Below are 15497 nucleotides of genomic sequence, written 5' to 3' on the forward strand. Positions count from 1 at the left end.
CTTTTCTTAAGAGTAGTCTAAAAATCCCTTTAAACCTTTATCATTTTGTATCCCATCAACTCATATATGGACATCAGAGTTATGAACATACCTCCATAGCCTGGGCTAAGCGTTCTTCTAGTGCCATGTAGGTAAGGAACTGAGGATCCACATATGAAATAGCTTCAGCAACTCCCAGTCCATCTGCAAAGCCATCAAATAGGCTGAAAAAAATAAAAAATAAGAAACAGAAAAAACTCACCACTATGATTTGGGAAATCTTATGCTGAGGACATAATTATATTAGCATAGTGACAAGCCAATAAACATGCTGTGAACAGAAGACCTTAAAATATTTTAATACCAACTTGTAGGGTTAGGGGCAGGAGGGACCCAACAGAAAAGTGAGGTGCTAAAGATGAGTAGTTAAGATACCACTACCTCATTCAACAGGCTGCCAAACTCAATGCACAGTTTGTAGAAAAATTCTCTTTTGTGTTTCTAGCTCTAATTCTAGAGACTGCTTAAAGGTACAGGTTGAGCATCCCAAATCTGAAAATCTGAAATCCAAAACGTGCCAATGAGTATTTCCTTTGTACGTCATACTGGCACTAAAAAGTTTCAGATTTTGAGCCATTTTAGATTTTGAATTTTCAAATTTGGAATGCTCAACTGGAAGTATATGTAAATATTCCAAAATCTAGGAAAAGAATCCCAAATCCCAAACACTTCTGGTACCAAACATTTCAGGTGAGGGATATAGTACATTTCCCCATCCGATTATTTCCCGCATTTCTCCTTCTGTTTTTCAGTTTCCAATCTGCATGTAGGTGAGAATATGATAAAGAAAATAACTATATTTATTTTAATTCTATCATTACTCACGGCCTCTTTTTTCTTTTCTCATTTTGTAATGCTTAATAACTCTGGATTTTAAAATATTTTATTATTTCAAGCCTTTCTCATTAATCTATCTTCTCCTCTTCTAAGATTAGGCCACCTCCATTATTATACAGCTTGAAAAATATCTAGCTCCTAACTGCTCATTTTTAATTATAATTTTCTCTAAAAAACCATTAAGCTCCTAGAAGAAAAACATGTCTCATTTTGGTCCTGCTCTCCTTCCTCCACCCCTGAACATATCGAGATTCCTCCTTTTCCTCTAGTCTTGGAAATACTAAGTATTTCAAAATTTGAAAACTGTAAGTATGTCCTTGGTCCTCTTCTCTCTAATCTTGCTCCCTTGGAAATTATTAATATATTCAAGCCCATTTTCTTCAATTATCCTCTCTGCAGGTAATTCCTAAATCTCTACCTAATTCTTAAACTTCCCCTGAAGCTCTTGACCTACATTTCTAGTTGTCTGGGGGCACCTTGAGTAGATGTACTCCTACCACCTCTTAAGTCCAAGAGATCCAATACTAAGCTTATTTTGTCTAAAGACAAACTTGTTGACTTCCATATCCTATTTGAATATCATAGTCCTAAACATCCACAAACAACCTAGCTCAAAAATAGTTTTTATGTCAACCCATGTGCCGTAATTAAAATTACCCATCTGTTGCCAAGAGACACAGAAACGGTTCTTAAAAAGAGTATGTTATAGTTTAGCAGCATCTGGAAATCAAGTATCACATGATACAAAGCAACAGACATGCACATATAATCACAGATTTTGGAATTAATATTAAGAATTACTGAATCCATCCACCCTTGAAATACTGAAACTCCCTCATCTAGCAGTAAGATGTAGCACAAAGAGAAAGAGCCTGTAACTGACTCTTCCTTCATCTATAAAACAAATTAAATGAGTAGGTGTGCAAAGGTGCCTGGCACAGAGATGGCACCACAGTAGACATTCAAGAAACAGAAGAAACATTCCTTCCATGCAGAAAATACACTGCTTTCTAAGGTGGTATGTACCAGTGCGGGAGAGCACTACTAGAAGTTTAAAACATATGAAGTATTCCTACTTGTAACTTTTGCTCTGTTGCTGTAATTCTGCCTGCTGAAACAACATAAATTGTGTCTTCCTTCTCTGCAAAAAAACTCTTCAAACGATTGAAGACAACTATCTCCCCATGATTCTTTTCTTCTCCAGGCTAAGCAAATGTAGACACTCAAAGCATAATATCCAGTTGTAATTTGGCCACTACAAATAATCAGTTAAAAATTCTAAGATCATGTACTTGGCAGTCACCATGGTAATAACTGTTTCAGGCCGGGTGTGGTGGCTGTAATCCCTGTTAGGAACAGGCCCCCCCAAAATCTGGCCATAAACTGGCCCCAAAACTGGCCATAAACAAAATCTCTGCAGCACTGTGACATGTTCATGATGGCCATGATGGCCATAACGCCCATGCTAGAAGGTTGTGGGTTTTACGTTTACCGGAATGAGGGCAAGGAACACCTGGCCCGCCCACAGAGGAGAACCGCTTAAAGGCGTTCTTAAACCACAAACAATAATAGCACGTGCCTTAAGGACATGCTTCTGCTGCAGATAACTAGCCCAACCCATCCCTTTATTTCCGCGCATCCCTTCGTTTCCCATAAAGGATACTTTTAGTTAATCTGTTATCTATAGAAACAATGCTAATGACTGGCTTGCTGTTAATAAATACGTGGGTAAATCTCTGTTTGGGGCTCTCAGCTCTGAAGGCTGTGAGACCCCTGATATCCCACTTCACACCTCTATATTTCTGTGTGTGTGTCTTTAATTGCTCTAGCACCACTGGGTTAGGGTCTCCCCAACCAAGCTGGTCTCAGCAAATCCCAGCACTTTGGGAGGCCGAGGTGGGTGGATCACTTTGAGCTCAGGAGTTCAAGACCAGCCTGGGCAACACAGCGAAAGCCCATATCTACAAAAAATACAAATATTAGCCAGGCATTGGTAGCTCATGCCTGTAGTCCCAGCTACTTGGGAGGCTGAGGCTGGAGAATGACTTGAGCCTGGGAAGCAGAGGCTGCAGTGAGTCAAGTTTGCGCCACTGCATTCCAGCTGAGGCAACAGAATGAGACCTTGTCTCAAAAAAAATATAAAACAAAAAACAAAAAATTGTTTCAGACAAGAACCACTAATAGGTGCTAAAACTAGTGGATGAAAGTTTGATAGTTTAAGAAGAAACAAGTTATTTACAGTCTCAAAGTATCTTCACGCTAGAAGCCTACTGACTATAGTTGACCCTTGAACAGGGGCTTGAGCTGGGTAGGTGGGTACCCTTAAACTCAGTTTTTTTTCCACCTCTGCCACCTCTGAGATAGCAAGACCAATCCCTCCTCTTCCTCCTCAGTTTACTACTCAACATGAAGACACCAAGGATGAAGACCTTTATGATGATCTACTTCCACTTAATGAAGAATAAATATATTTTCTCTCTTTATGATTTTCTTAACATTTTCTTTTCTCTAGCTTGCTTTATTGTAAGAATACAGTATATAATACATATCACATATAAAATATGTGGCAATCAACTGTTTATTTTATTATAAGGCTTCTGGTCAACAGTGGACTATCAGTAGTTAACCTTCTGAAGAGTCAAAAGTTATGCTTGGATTTTCTAGGGATCAGCACCCCTAACCCCTGTGTTGTTCAAGGGTCAGCTGTATAAAAGGATAAATGACAACTGTAAAGAAATCTGAAAGATAACACCATAACCAAATCAAATTTTATATCACCAGTAATGGGTTGGTTTGACACCATGTGTTTTCTGATATGTACTGCAAAGGACAAAACACCACTTCTAGGGTGTTTCTGCTAAAAATTCACAACTCAAATCTATTCATGACAGACAAATACAACCTAAGGGACATTCTAAAAAATAAATGACCTGTACTTTTTAAAAATGTCAGAGTTATGAAAAACAAAGACTGAGGAAATGTCCACATTAAAAGAGACTAAAGAAACTTGTTAACTAAATACAATGAAAGATCTAATACAAAGATTAGACCAGAAAAAAATTTCTCTAACAGCACTGGTGGAACAACTACGAACATCTAAATAAGGTCTGTAGATTAGATAATATTGTATCAGCATTAATTTGCTGACTTTGACAGTTTTACTGTGTTATATAAGAAAATGGTCTTGGATGTCGGAAATTCATTCTAGAATAATTACAAGTAAAGAAAGGGACATCATGCCTGCAACTTACTCATAAGTGGGTCAGAAAAAAACCTTACTATAAGTATAAAGAAAGGAAAGACAGAATGGTAACACAAATGTGGTTTTAAAATGTTAACATTTAGGAAACCTTAGTGAAGGATATTCTTGTACTATTTTTGCCATGTTTCTGTAAGTATAAAATTATATCAAAATTATTTTTAAATTCTATTAAGCCACAGTTATATCCACACAGAATTAACTTCTCACAATCTTATTAGATTAATAAAAACTCAATTTCTTATTGGAAGACAGAGGAGTTAAGGAGTTATTAAAGAATAAACAAATGGTAGAGTTCGGATTTGTCTGTATCTAAAACGATGATTTCTCTGTGTCATTTCCTACCACACCAAGCTATCAGGTACTCTTGAGTATTTTGAACACTAATGCAACTTCAATGAAAACAAGTAAACAAACTTGATAGAGGGCTTTTTCCATTTTCCTTTAAATTAAATTAAGGAACCAAAAGGCTTCACTTTTTTCCTAAGCAGTGGCAAAACAAAAAAAAGTGTGCCAAAGTTTGACTTTAGAGACAAGAACTGCTGCTCTTTGCCATGGCTTTCCCCATAGCATGCTATTTTAATATGGAAATGAAACCACATTTTCACCTTATCAACCTTTAGACACTGCCACATAAATTAATATAGTACCACATAAGCAAATAATGAGGTGTTGACATAGAGCAACCTTCAAAATTTGTGTCTTAAAATTAATGCTAAAATGTTTTCTATAATTTAAAAAAAACTACTTTGAAGCTCTGGACATTTTGGGACCACTAGTAAGGTTTCTAAAACCTTAACACAACAGCCATATCTAGAAAGATCATCAGTGAATTAGAACCTAAAGTAATAGTTTCTCAAATTTAAGTTCAAATTATATTCAGAGGCTGGGCATGGTGGCTCACACCTGTAATCCCAGCACTTTAGGAGGCCGAGGAGGGTGGATCACTTGAGGTCAGGAGTTCGAGACCAGCCTGGGCAACATGGTGAAACCCTGTCTGTACTGAAAATACAAAAATTAGCCAGGTATGGTGGCAGGCGCCTGTAATCCCAGCTACTTGGGAGGCTGGGGCAGGAAAATCACTTGAACCCGGGAGGCGGAGGTTGCAGTGAGCCGAGATCACACCACTGCACTCCAGCCTGGGCAACAGAACAAGACTCCATCTCAAACAAACTGTAAAACAAACAAATTACATTCAGTAAAGACTTCCATTATTCCTTCAAATATTTAGGTAAAAAACAACCTTTTTGGAAGTATTTGGAAATATGTATCCATACCTTGAAAAATACTACACATCTCAGTAATGTCACCTCCAATTATTTGTCCTAAAGGAAAAACCAGAAGTATAGAACAAGTTTTATGGAGGATGGGGAAGAAAAAGTTCACTGCACTATTTCAATGAGTCAATAATCCGTTAAATCTTAGTGCCCCTATAGGAAGAAGCATCTTCATAATGGAGCTGTAAAAAATTATTTTTAGAGTCTTGAAAATGTGCAACAGAAAACATTCCTTCATATGTAACCATAATTGCCTCCCAACATGCATAGATGATGCTAAACAGATGATTCTTTCAACTGCTGAACACTTTGAGGAATTACTTTGTATAATAGAGACAGAAGACTTCTGAATTAATAAGGAGTGCAGTAAAAAGGTAATGGGGAGACATAGAGAGGGAGGAAAAGAGAGAAGTATCAAGATCAGCAAGACTGGGACTAGGTAAAGCTACTTATTCTCCATAATGCATGGGAAACCAGAAAATGTGTTTTAGAGTATGAGAATGTTTAAGGTAGAATTACAAATTGCATGGCTGTAATGAAATCCCATTTCTATGTCCCCAAAATGGTGATAAAAGTCTGTTCTCCACACTTTTTTTCCCCCTTGGGGAGTAAGGATAGGAAAAGGCAAGGAAGATCTCAAGAAGATGTTCAGTTTCCCAGCTGGAACAATCTGGAGAAGTACAGAGAAGTAGCTAGCACACACAGAAAGAGAAATTAAAGACACAAAAGAGGCCTTAAAACATATGTTCTGGAAACCTGAAGAGATATCAGGAGATATAAATGAGTTTTTTCTTATTTATTTTTCTGAGTTTTCTGTAAAGGAATTTTAACTGGAAAAACAACACAAATTCTTAAAAATATATTTGCACAGAGAAAGAAACAAGTGTAAATACACCAAGATATCTTTTTTGCCCCAGAAAAAGTAAAAAAAAGGGATCAGTTAGGACATCCTTTCTACATCTCAATAGTTACCTGCTTTCAGTGAGCTACTATACACTTTAAAGAAAAACAGTTAAATTCTGAGCATTGTATCATAAGAAGTAACAATTCCACAATACACTTCACTTACATGTTACTTTCATTTGAAGCTGACTATTCTTTGTCAAGCATAAAGTAAATTAAATGCTTTCGACATCTCCTGGAAAGCAAAATTTTATCTTCCATATTTTACATACAGATAAGGAAAAGGAAGAACAGGGAAGGAAAACTATTCTTACGGTTTTCTGATTCAACCACAGGTTTTTAAATTGAAGTGGTATTCATTAAGAAGCTATTTTTGAAAGAATTATGCTAAGTGCTACAGGGCATATAAAGCAAAATTTTAAACGTCAGAAATCCAAAACTCAAAAAAAGTATATAAGTAACTAGGATGTAAGGTGAGCTTCAAGAGAGCTAAAGGTCAAAGGAAGAGGTCACTGACTGGAGGAAGTAGGAGAGGGTCCAACTAGGAAGGAACATTTGAAATGAGCTTTGAAGAAGAGGAGGACTAACAGATGGGAAAATTATAATATTTCTTAGCTAGCAGAGATTTAATTTTCATAAATTAGAATCATGAGCTCAAAGAGCCTAATTAAGCATCCTAATAAAATCTTGCTACATACCTCCAATCCACATCTAAGTCTTCACTCACACTGGAGTCATCCTCCAGGTTATTGTTACCATCCAACATGAAAGCTGGCTGTGCAAATTCATTGGCAGGTTCATTTCCCTCATCACTGCTGCTTTCATTGACTTCATTGTACTGTAACCAAGGAATTTCTCCCTCTTCCAAGGATGTCTGTTCCCTAGTACAAACATTTTAAAGTAAGAAAAAAATATTATTTTAAAACATACCATAACACTGTCTTTAATTCTATTCCATGCAAGTGGATTCTGTTGCGTTCTAAGGTCTTGGTACTTTTATAATTCTAAAAAACTGTCTTCCTTAACTGCAGAATTATGTAAAAAAGGAAAGAAATCAGTTATAGGGTCATATGTATACAGAAATAGTTCCTAATTACATAAGAACATATTTATTTGATTTACAAATTATCTATGCTGTTTTCTCCTTCTGTAGGAGAAACATAAGAAAAATCCATCCCTGACTACTTGAATTTTGAAACAATGCTCTTGAGTACTTTCCCTTCACAGTTAAAATCTGAATTCCTCAACCTGGCCTTCAAATTCCTACATAACACATGCTTTCTGCTCAGCCCACTTCTCCAACAGCATCTCTCATCACTCTTCCCCAGCTACTACGCTCCTACTGTTCTTTCTACTTTTGAAACACATGGAGATCATTTCTACCTTGGGGCCATTTCCTCTACCTAAAATGTTCTTGCACTGAATTTTTACTTTGCTACTTCCTTCTTGATGTTCATGTCAGATTATAAGTCACCTCCTCAGGGAGGCCTGTCTTGAACATTCAGTTTAAATAGCTCTCCAGTTACTAACTACCACATAACTCTGCTTATTTAAATTATAAAATTTATTTTTGTTTAACATTTTCTTATTTGTTTACTGTCAGTCTACTCCTACTAGCAACTAACTAAACAGGAACAGAGACACACAAATCAATGGTACAGATCAAGAAAATAAGGAGGAGATAAAGGAAGCATTTCAAAACAGGAAGAAAAAAAACGACTCATTAGGCTAGGTGCAGTGGCTCACCCCTATAATCCCAGCACTTTGGGAGTCCGAGGCAGGCAGATCACTTGAGGCCAGGAGTTTGAGACCAGCCTGGACAACATAGTGAAACGCTGTCTCTACTAAAAGTACAAAAAATTAGCTGGGTGCATGCCTAATTCCATCTACTCAGGAAGCTGAGGCATGAGAATTGCTTGAACTCAGGAGGCAGAGGTTGCAGTGAGCTGAGATCACACCACTGCACTCCAGCCTGGGCAACAGAGCGAGACTCTGTCTCCAAAAACAAAAACTAAAAAGGACTCATCAACAAAATGTACTGGGACAACTGGGTATTCACCCGCAGGGAGGTAGGTTAAATCCCTTAAATAAACTTTAGCTATACTTTTTTGAAGTACATGTGTATATGCACCCCCACCCTCACTTAAACAATGAGTACCAGAAGAGTCATGAGGAAATTTTATAAAAATTTCAGTGTCAGTCTAAGCATGACATAAAACCCTGAAGTCACAAACAGACTGATAAATTCTACAACGCTCACATTAAAGAAAACACTCATGGAAAAGTCAAAACACCAAAAATTTGGACACAAAACTCAAACTGAGAAAAGTGAACTATAATACAAGAGAGACAAACGGCTTTTCCTTAATAAATAGAAGCTTAAAATGTAAAAATAAACTGTAAGAAAAAGATCAATATATATCAACAGAAAGGAGGCAAAGGATATAATTAGTTGGCAGAAAAGGAAATTCAAATAGCCCTTAAATATATAAAGAGATGCTCTGCCTCATTTATAATAAGCAAAATGCAAATTAAAACAACTGAACTATGTTTCAACTATTAGCAAAAATAAAAAATTCTGATAATACCCTGTGTGTTGGTGAAGCTTTGAAGAAAGCTTTGAAGAAAGGCAATTCATATAGTGTTAGTAAGAAAGTGACTAATTTAAGTTCTTTGTAGAGAAACTGGCAATAGCTACAGATTAGGTTTATGCATACTCACTGACGTAGTGGTTTGGCTTCCAGTTATTTCTCCTAAACAAGTATGTACAATGTGTTTATTTTTTCTTCAGCATTACTCACAATAGCCAAAACTGTCTACCAAATGAAACTGGTATACTCATGTAGTATTATACAGTAAGTTCTGACTTAACTTTATACCAGCTTCTTAGAATCTGTGACTTTAAGCAAAACAAGGTAGAACTATGCAGACTTAAAATGAATAAAGGAAATCTATATGAATATGGAACAATCTAAAAAACCGATCTATAAACAAAACAAATAACAAAAGCAAGGTGTACACATATGTCTACACGATGTGCTACCAGTTGCATAAAAAAATGAAATGGAATGTGTACACATATATGCTTTTATGTGTACGGAAGATCTTTAGAAGTTCAAAAAGGAAGCTGGTTATAATGGTTTTTAATTGGTCTTTCCATACTGTCTAAACTCACTTTTTATTGTTGTACGAATCCTTATTTTTAAAACAACTGTAATTTCATCTGTTTATCAAGAGAAGTTCAACCAGAAATAGCTACCCAAGCAATAAACTGTTAGCAATTCATTAAATATTTCCAAAGCACTCAAACTTGTGTCATTAATCTGTATTCACTCTTACTGGTATTTCAGAAACCATCCCTTTAATTATGCAAAGTACAATAGTGAAAAGAATTTTTTTAGTTTCATGAGTCATGTGACCAATTATTGAGTCACACAGTTGTTTGTATATTTAGCCTAAAGATAGCTAAAACTAACAGATGTTTAGCGGATGCTTAACAAATTTTAAAACCTTGAAGGTTTTCTTAATTTCAACCAAAGTACAGGTTACTTTCTCCCTTTGGTCAAAGCTCTATTGGTATCTATCTAGACAACTCAAGCTTTTGAAAATGTACTAATTTATTCCCATTTTTTATTCTTCTTTCTGTTCCATCCCAGATATTAGAAGTTTTTTCGGCCTAGATTTAATTAGGTTGTCATAATTATGCAATTGACATTTGGTGTACTACATCATTCTGAATGAAATACGTCATTCTGAATGCAAAATATATTAATTGGAAAGAGACTTGTGATCTACACACATCATGGTAATAAAAAACTACCTTACTAAATAGTCTGAATCACTGTTAGAAAATAAAATCTAGGTTAGAGAAAATAAATATGTAATCATAGATTCATCAAAACAAGGCTGCTAGCCCTAAGAGCAAGTCTAAGGATGAAAAATGTGTGAGTAAAACCGTAATTTGGCACTACAGTAATGTAAAAGACTAATTTTTGAAAAACTGGGCTTCTTAAACTACCAACATTCAATATCTCTGCTCTTGCTTTTTCTTTTGCCTAGAAAGTTCTCTCTGAACCCTAATTCTCATCTTTAAGAACTTAGCTCAAAAGTCAATTCCAAAGAGACGTCATCAATGACCACTTTAATATCTTCATCATTTATCTTCTTTCACATTACTGTTCCCTTCACAGTAATCATCACATGTGTAATGTACTGGGTTTGTATCTTGGTTATCATCTGCCTTTCCTACTACAATGTAAGCTTCATGAAGGAATGTTATTTGTCTTTGTTTACTGATATAACGTCAATATCCAACACAATGCCTGGCACAAAGTAAATGCTCAATAAATATTTGCTGAGTGAGTAATTACTAACACAAATGACATATGAATAATTTATACTTAGTAAACTAAACTAACAGTGATTAAAGGCAATCATATATAAAATCATAAGCCAGGTGCGCTGGCTCACGCCTGTAATCCCAGCACTTTGGGAGGCCAAGGCAGGCAGATCACCTGAGGTCAGGAGTTCAAGACCAGCCTGGCCAACATGGTGAAACCCCGTCTCTACTAAATATACAAAAATTAGCCAGGCATGGTGGTGGGTACCTGTAGTCCCAGCTACTCAGGAGGCTGAGGCAGGACAATCTCTTGAACCTGGGAGATGGAGGTTTCAGTGAGCCGAGATGGTACCACTGCACTCCAGCCTGGGCGACAGAGAGCAAGACTCCATCTCAAAAAATATATATATATATTTATGATATATATATATCTCTCTCATGAAGAGGAAAAAAATGCCACCTCAACCTACCACTGTCGAAACCAATTATGTTTGTGAATTTCTTTCTTTATAGATTTTTCTATATATTTTATTCCTAGATTTTCTTATAGGATTAATCTCAAGCTGAAAATGTATATGCTTTGAGAAGTACAAGTTTTAATATTAGTCTAGACTGAAAAAGTTCTTTTTCTAAAAAAAAAAAAAACATAATTTACCAAAATAGTTTCCATGAGACTAAGAATTAGAACCAATTATCATAGAAAAAAATTAAATTATCAAAAAGATATTCTCCTATAATAAAACAAGAGGCCTAGATGGTTTCACAAGGGAATACTAACAAACTTTAAAGGAATAAATAAGCTATTTAAGCAACAGATGCAAAGGACAGAAAAAGAAAAAGCATACACATCCTTTTAGCAAAGCACGTACCAAACTGATATTGAAACAAAAAACTAAAAGACAATTTGCACCTAGGAATCTCAATATAAAAATCCCATGTAAAATATTAGAATCCAGCAGCCCATTAAAATAACAATAAACGATGACTGTGATCAGATTTGGTTTATTTCAAGGAGCAAGGGAAGCTGAACATTAGCAAATCTAATTATAGAATAATTCTTCATGATCAGGGCAAAAGTAAAAAACCATCATGATCATTTCCATTGATGCTGAAAAGACTTTAATAAAATTCAACAAACATTCTTGCTAGAAACCCATAAAATAGTAAAAGGTTGGAAGACAGCTATACCCATTCATTTACATCTTGTCTATGGCTACTTTTATACTGCAACAGTAGAGGTGAGTAGCTGCAACAAAGACTGGACACAAAGCCATAAATATTTATTATCTAGCCCTTCATGGTATGTTTAACAACCTTACAGTACTAGAGCTTTCCCATTAAAATGAGGAAAGAACAAAAATGTTTATCATCAATCACTGATATTTTGGAGATCTCATCCAATGCAATTAGACAAGAATATGAACACTAGCTTTTGCAACTAACTGTCTCCATTTCTGTGAATGAATCACTGATATCCCTCTTGAGGCTGTCCTTTCTCCCTTGAGCAATGACAGTGCTAATTCACCCATTCCTAACTTAACCAAAATGACATTTTAGGTGCCCAACTTTTCTTATTAAAGCAAAGTGGAGACATATATTGTATCTCAATAGAGGATACTGAAATTATCAGTATTTTCAACTTAATTGTTCTTTTTAAAATACCAAAAGCATAATGAAAAAATCAGGGGGGCCTATTGGTTCTACATAGGCTTATAAATACAATTAATGGCATATCCAACATTTGAATGTAATATATACCACTCTGGTACAATATACAGAAAAATAAATCTCACTGTTGAACATACCCTTCCTGAAGAGATAATTCTTGGTTTTCTTCTTCAGGGCCACTGCTATCACTCTGTAGCTCAGGTTCATTCTCATCTTTTCCTGGCAGAGTCTCCCAGCTTTCATCACTTGAGGATTGATCTTTTTCTGTACCAGAAAATCGATGAGGCAAAGAAGCAGACCATTCCCCATCACTGCATTCAGAACTGCAAATCAGAAGAGAAATAAACTATCATAATGTGTTCAGTTATTTTTATCATTTGGGGTGTTAACTAGATGATAGGTTTGGATCTGTGTCCCCACTAAATCTCATGTTGAACTGTAATCCAAAATGTTGGAGATGGAGCCTGGTGGGAGGTGACTGCATCATGGGGGTGGATCCTTCATGAAGAGTTTAGCATTATCCCCTTGGTACCGTTCTTGTGATATTGAGTTTTCACCAGATCTGGTTGTTTAAAAGTGTGTGGCACCTCCCCTCTCATTCTTTCTTACACCTGCTCCTGCCAAGTGAGAAGCCTTGTTCCTGCTCTGCCTTCCACCATGACTGAAAGCTTCCTGAGGCACCCCCAAGAAGCAGAAGCCACTATGCTTCCTGTACAGCCTGCTGAACTATGAGCCAATTAAACTTCTTTTCTTTATAAATTACCCAGTCTCAGGTGTTTATTTACAGCAATGCAAAGATGAACTAATACACCAGACATCATAGTATAGAGTGGAGTGTTGATGCTACATATGCTTTGTCAGGTGCTAATTCAATCTTCAGACTATTAAACAAATAAATGCATGCAGTAGAGTGTGACTCTTTGAAAAGAATATGGCATATGGCAAGTTATGGAATATATCACTTTACTTTTTCTTTCACTACATCCATAGTACCTAGATAGGGGCTTGTCATATTTTAGACATATTTCTAAATAAATTTTTAAATACAATTTGGTAATCTTAAATGCTACCTGGAATAAATGTAAGTAGACTTACTGCATATCTAACATGACTAAAACAACTTTCAAATTACATACGGACAACTAATGACATATTTTCTATGAATAAATTTCTACTATTACCATGTAATAAAAAGTTAACTGTCTTTTTCCTTCCTTTTTCCCAAAGAACTTTTCAAGAAGTGACATTCAAATGCATAAAAAGCAGTACCGGCAAAACTTTACTGTCCTTAGGTAGGACTATGAATACAAAATAAATTTCAGTTCAGGCCGGGCATGGTGGCTCACACCTATAAATCCCAGCACTTTGGGAGGCTGAGGTGGGCAGATCACCTGAGGTCGGGAGTTCGAGAGCAGCCTGACCAACATAGAGAAACCCCGTCTCTGCTAAAAATACAAAATTTGCTGGGCGTGGTGCTGCACGCCTGTAATCCCAGCTACTCTGGAGGCTGAGGCAGGAGTTCGGCTTGAACTTGGGAGGTGGAGGTTGCAGTGAGCAGAGATCGCGCCATCGCACTCCAGCCTGGGCAACAGGAGTGAAACTCCCTCTCAAAAAAAAAAGAAGCACAGAAAATTATTTTTGATTACATTTAGCTTTAGCCAATTTGGTTACAATTAACTACTCTTAGTTTTTAAAGAATTAGTCCTCTTATACTACCAAAGGCTAAAATATTACTTATCAATGTTGAAAATAAGTCTTAAATGCCCCCTCCAACCATATCAACCATTCTGGTTAAGAATCTCCTCAAAGATTTCTCTATGTTCACCAGACTTGGAAAATCAAAAATAACAATTTTAGTTTACATTTTTGAAATGAAGTGATAATTGGTAGGAAATTACATTTTTTAATGATTATTATGTCATTAATACACAGTTAGTGATTTCCTTTATTAACAGACGCACTCAAAAGATCAAAATGCTATTAACAAACAGTAGCACTAATCTAAGCTCTGAGAAGTTTACTAGAAGCAAAAATATAAAATCAACTGCCAATTTCCAGTAAACAATGGATGGCAGGGCACTAACATCCCGGAGAAGGAAAGCTATAAACCCTAGGCATAGAAACTAAAAGGTGTTCTTTCAGCTGGGTCTAAGCCAAAGTTCCTTGCATTCTGTACAATTTTCTGTGACCCAAAGAATAATCTAATATAAACAATTTCTAGACTTATATAAGTATTAAAATCCAACACAGAAAGTAGTTTTAAAGGAGCTTATTGAGCTAAGTTTCCTTGACTAAGAACCTTCTAAAATTCAAAGCTAAATTACCAACTCCTATTGTAATATGTCTTTAACAATTAGGGTAAGATTTCTATATAAATTTGTGGCAATTCTTAACATATATAAAAGAGAAGCTCAGTTTTAAAAAAAAAATTTTCACTCAGAATATGATCCTGTCCAAAGAGATAACATTAAAAAGTCCTCACTTTTCCATATTAATCAAATAACTCATGGAATATCTCTAAACTTCAATAAAAGAGGAATGTCTATGATCAATAATCAAGAAGCCTATGTTATGGATTGGGAAACTACTACAGGCTTGGGTTCAAACCTGACTCTGCTGCCTGTTTTTTAATGGTTTGTGAGCTAAAAATGGTTTTTACATGTTTATCTTTAATTTTGCCTCTTAGTCACCAAAGCCTAAAATATTTACCATCTGCTCCTTTAAGAAAAAGTTTGCAGACCCCAGGCCTATATCATTATTACTCATGATACCTAACCCTCAATGCTAAGGAGATAACTTTTAAATGTATATCCCCAGCCAGCCCCAACCATCACACTAAGCTTTCGCAATCACTAACTACTCTCTAAGCATTTTAAGATTTTTCACCTTCCTTGTCAAAAATTCCATTATAAAATTCATCTGTCAGATGAATCCCTCTCCTGATTTGTTATCTTTTAATGCTATCACCATGCTCTCATTCTGGAAACACTTATTTTTTGACTCTTCACAAACTCCCCACATTCAAATCCTTTCTTATTTCCATTCTTTCTCTGCACAATGGCTCTTGTAGTCTAGCTCCTTTTTCTCCGTTTCTCCTAAAATGTAAAACCCTAGTTCAAATGCTTTTCTCCAAATTAGACCTATATAGTCAATTATTAATTGGTGTTCCTAAATT

At 35.8% G+C, this 15497-nt stretch overlaps 1 protein-coding gene across 4 annotated transcripts in view; it reads right to left on the minus strand.

Moving 5' to 3' along the window:
- PJA2 (praja ring finger ubiquitin ligase 2) overlaps window positions 1-15497 on the minus strand; it is a 71107-nt gene that overhangs the window by 16571 nt on the left and 39039 nt on the right. For all 4 annotated transcript variants that reach the window (XM_054554993.2, XM_054554994.2, XM_063723848.1 and 1 more), the window contains 3 exon segments: window positions 12460-12645; window positions 7014-7196; window positions 92-203 (listed from right to left, as the gene is read on the minus strand). In XM_054554993.2, coding sequence (XP_054410968.2) covers window positions 92-203; window positions 7014-7196; window positions 12460-12645 — 481 coding nt within the window.

The sequence above is a fragment of the Pongo abelii genome, chromosome 4 (genome assembly GCF_028885655.2).
Source record: "Pongo abelii isolate AG06213 chromosome 4, NHGRI_mPonAbe1-v2.0_pri, whole genome shotgun sequence".
NCBI classification, from domain to species: Eukaryota; Metazoa; Chordata; class Mammalia; order Primates; family Hominidae; genus Pongo; species Pongo abelii.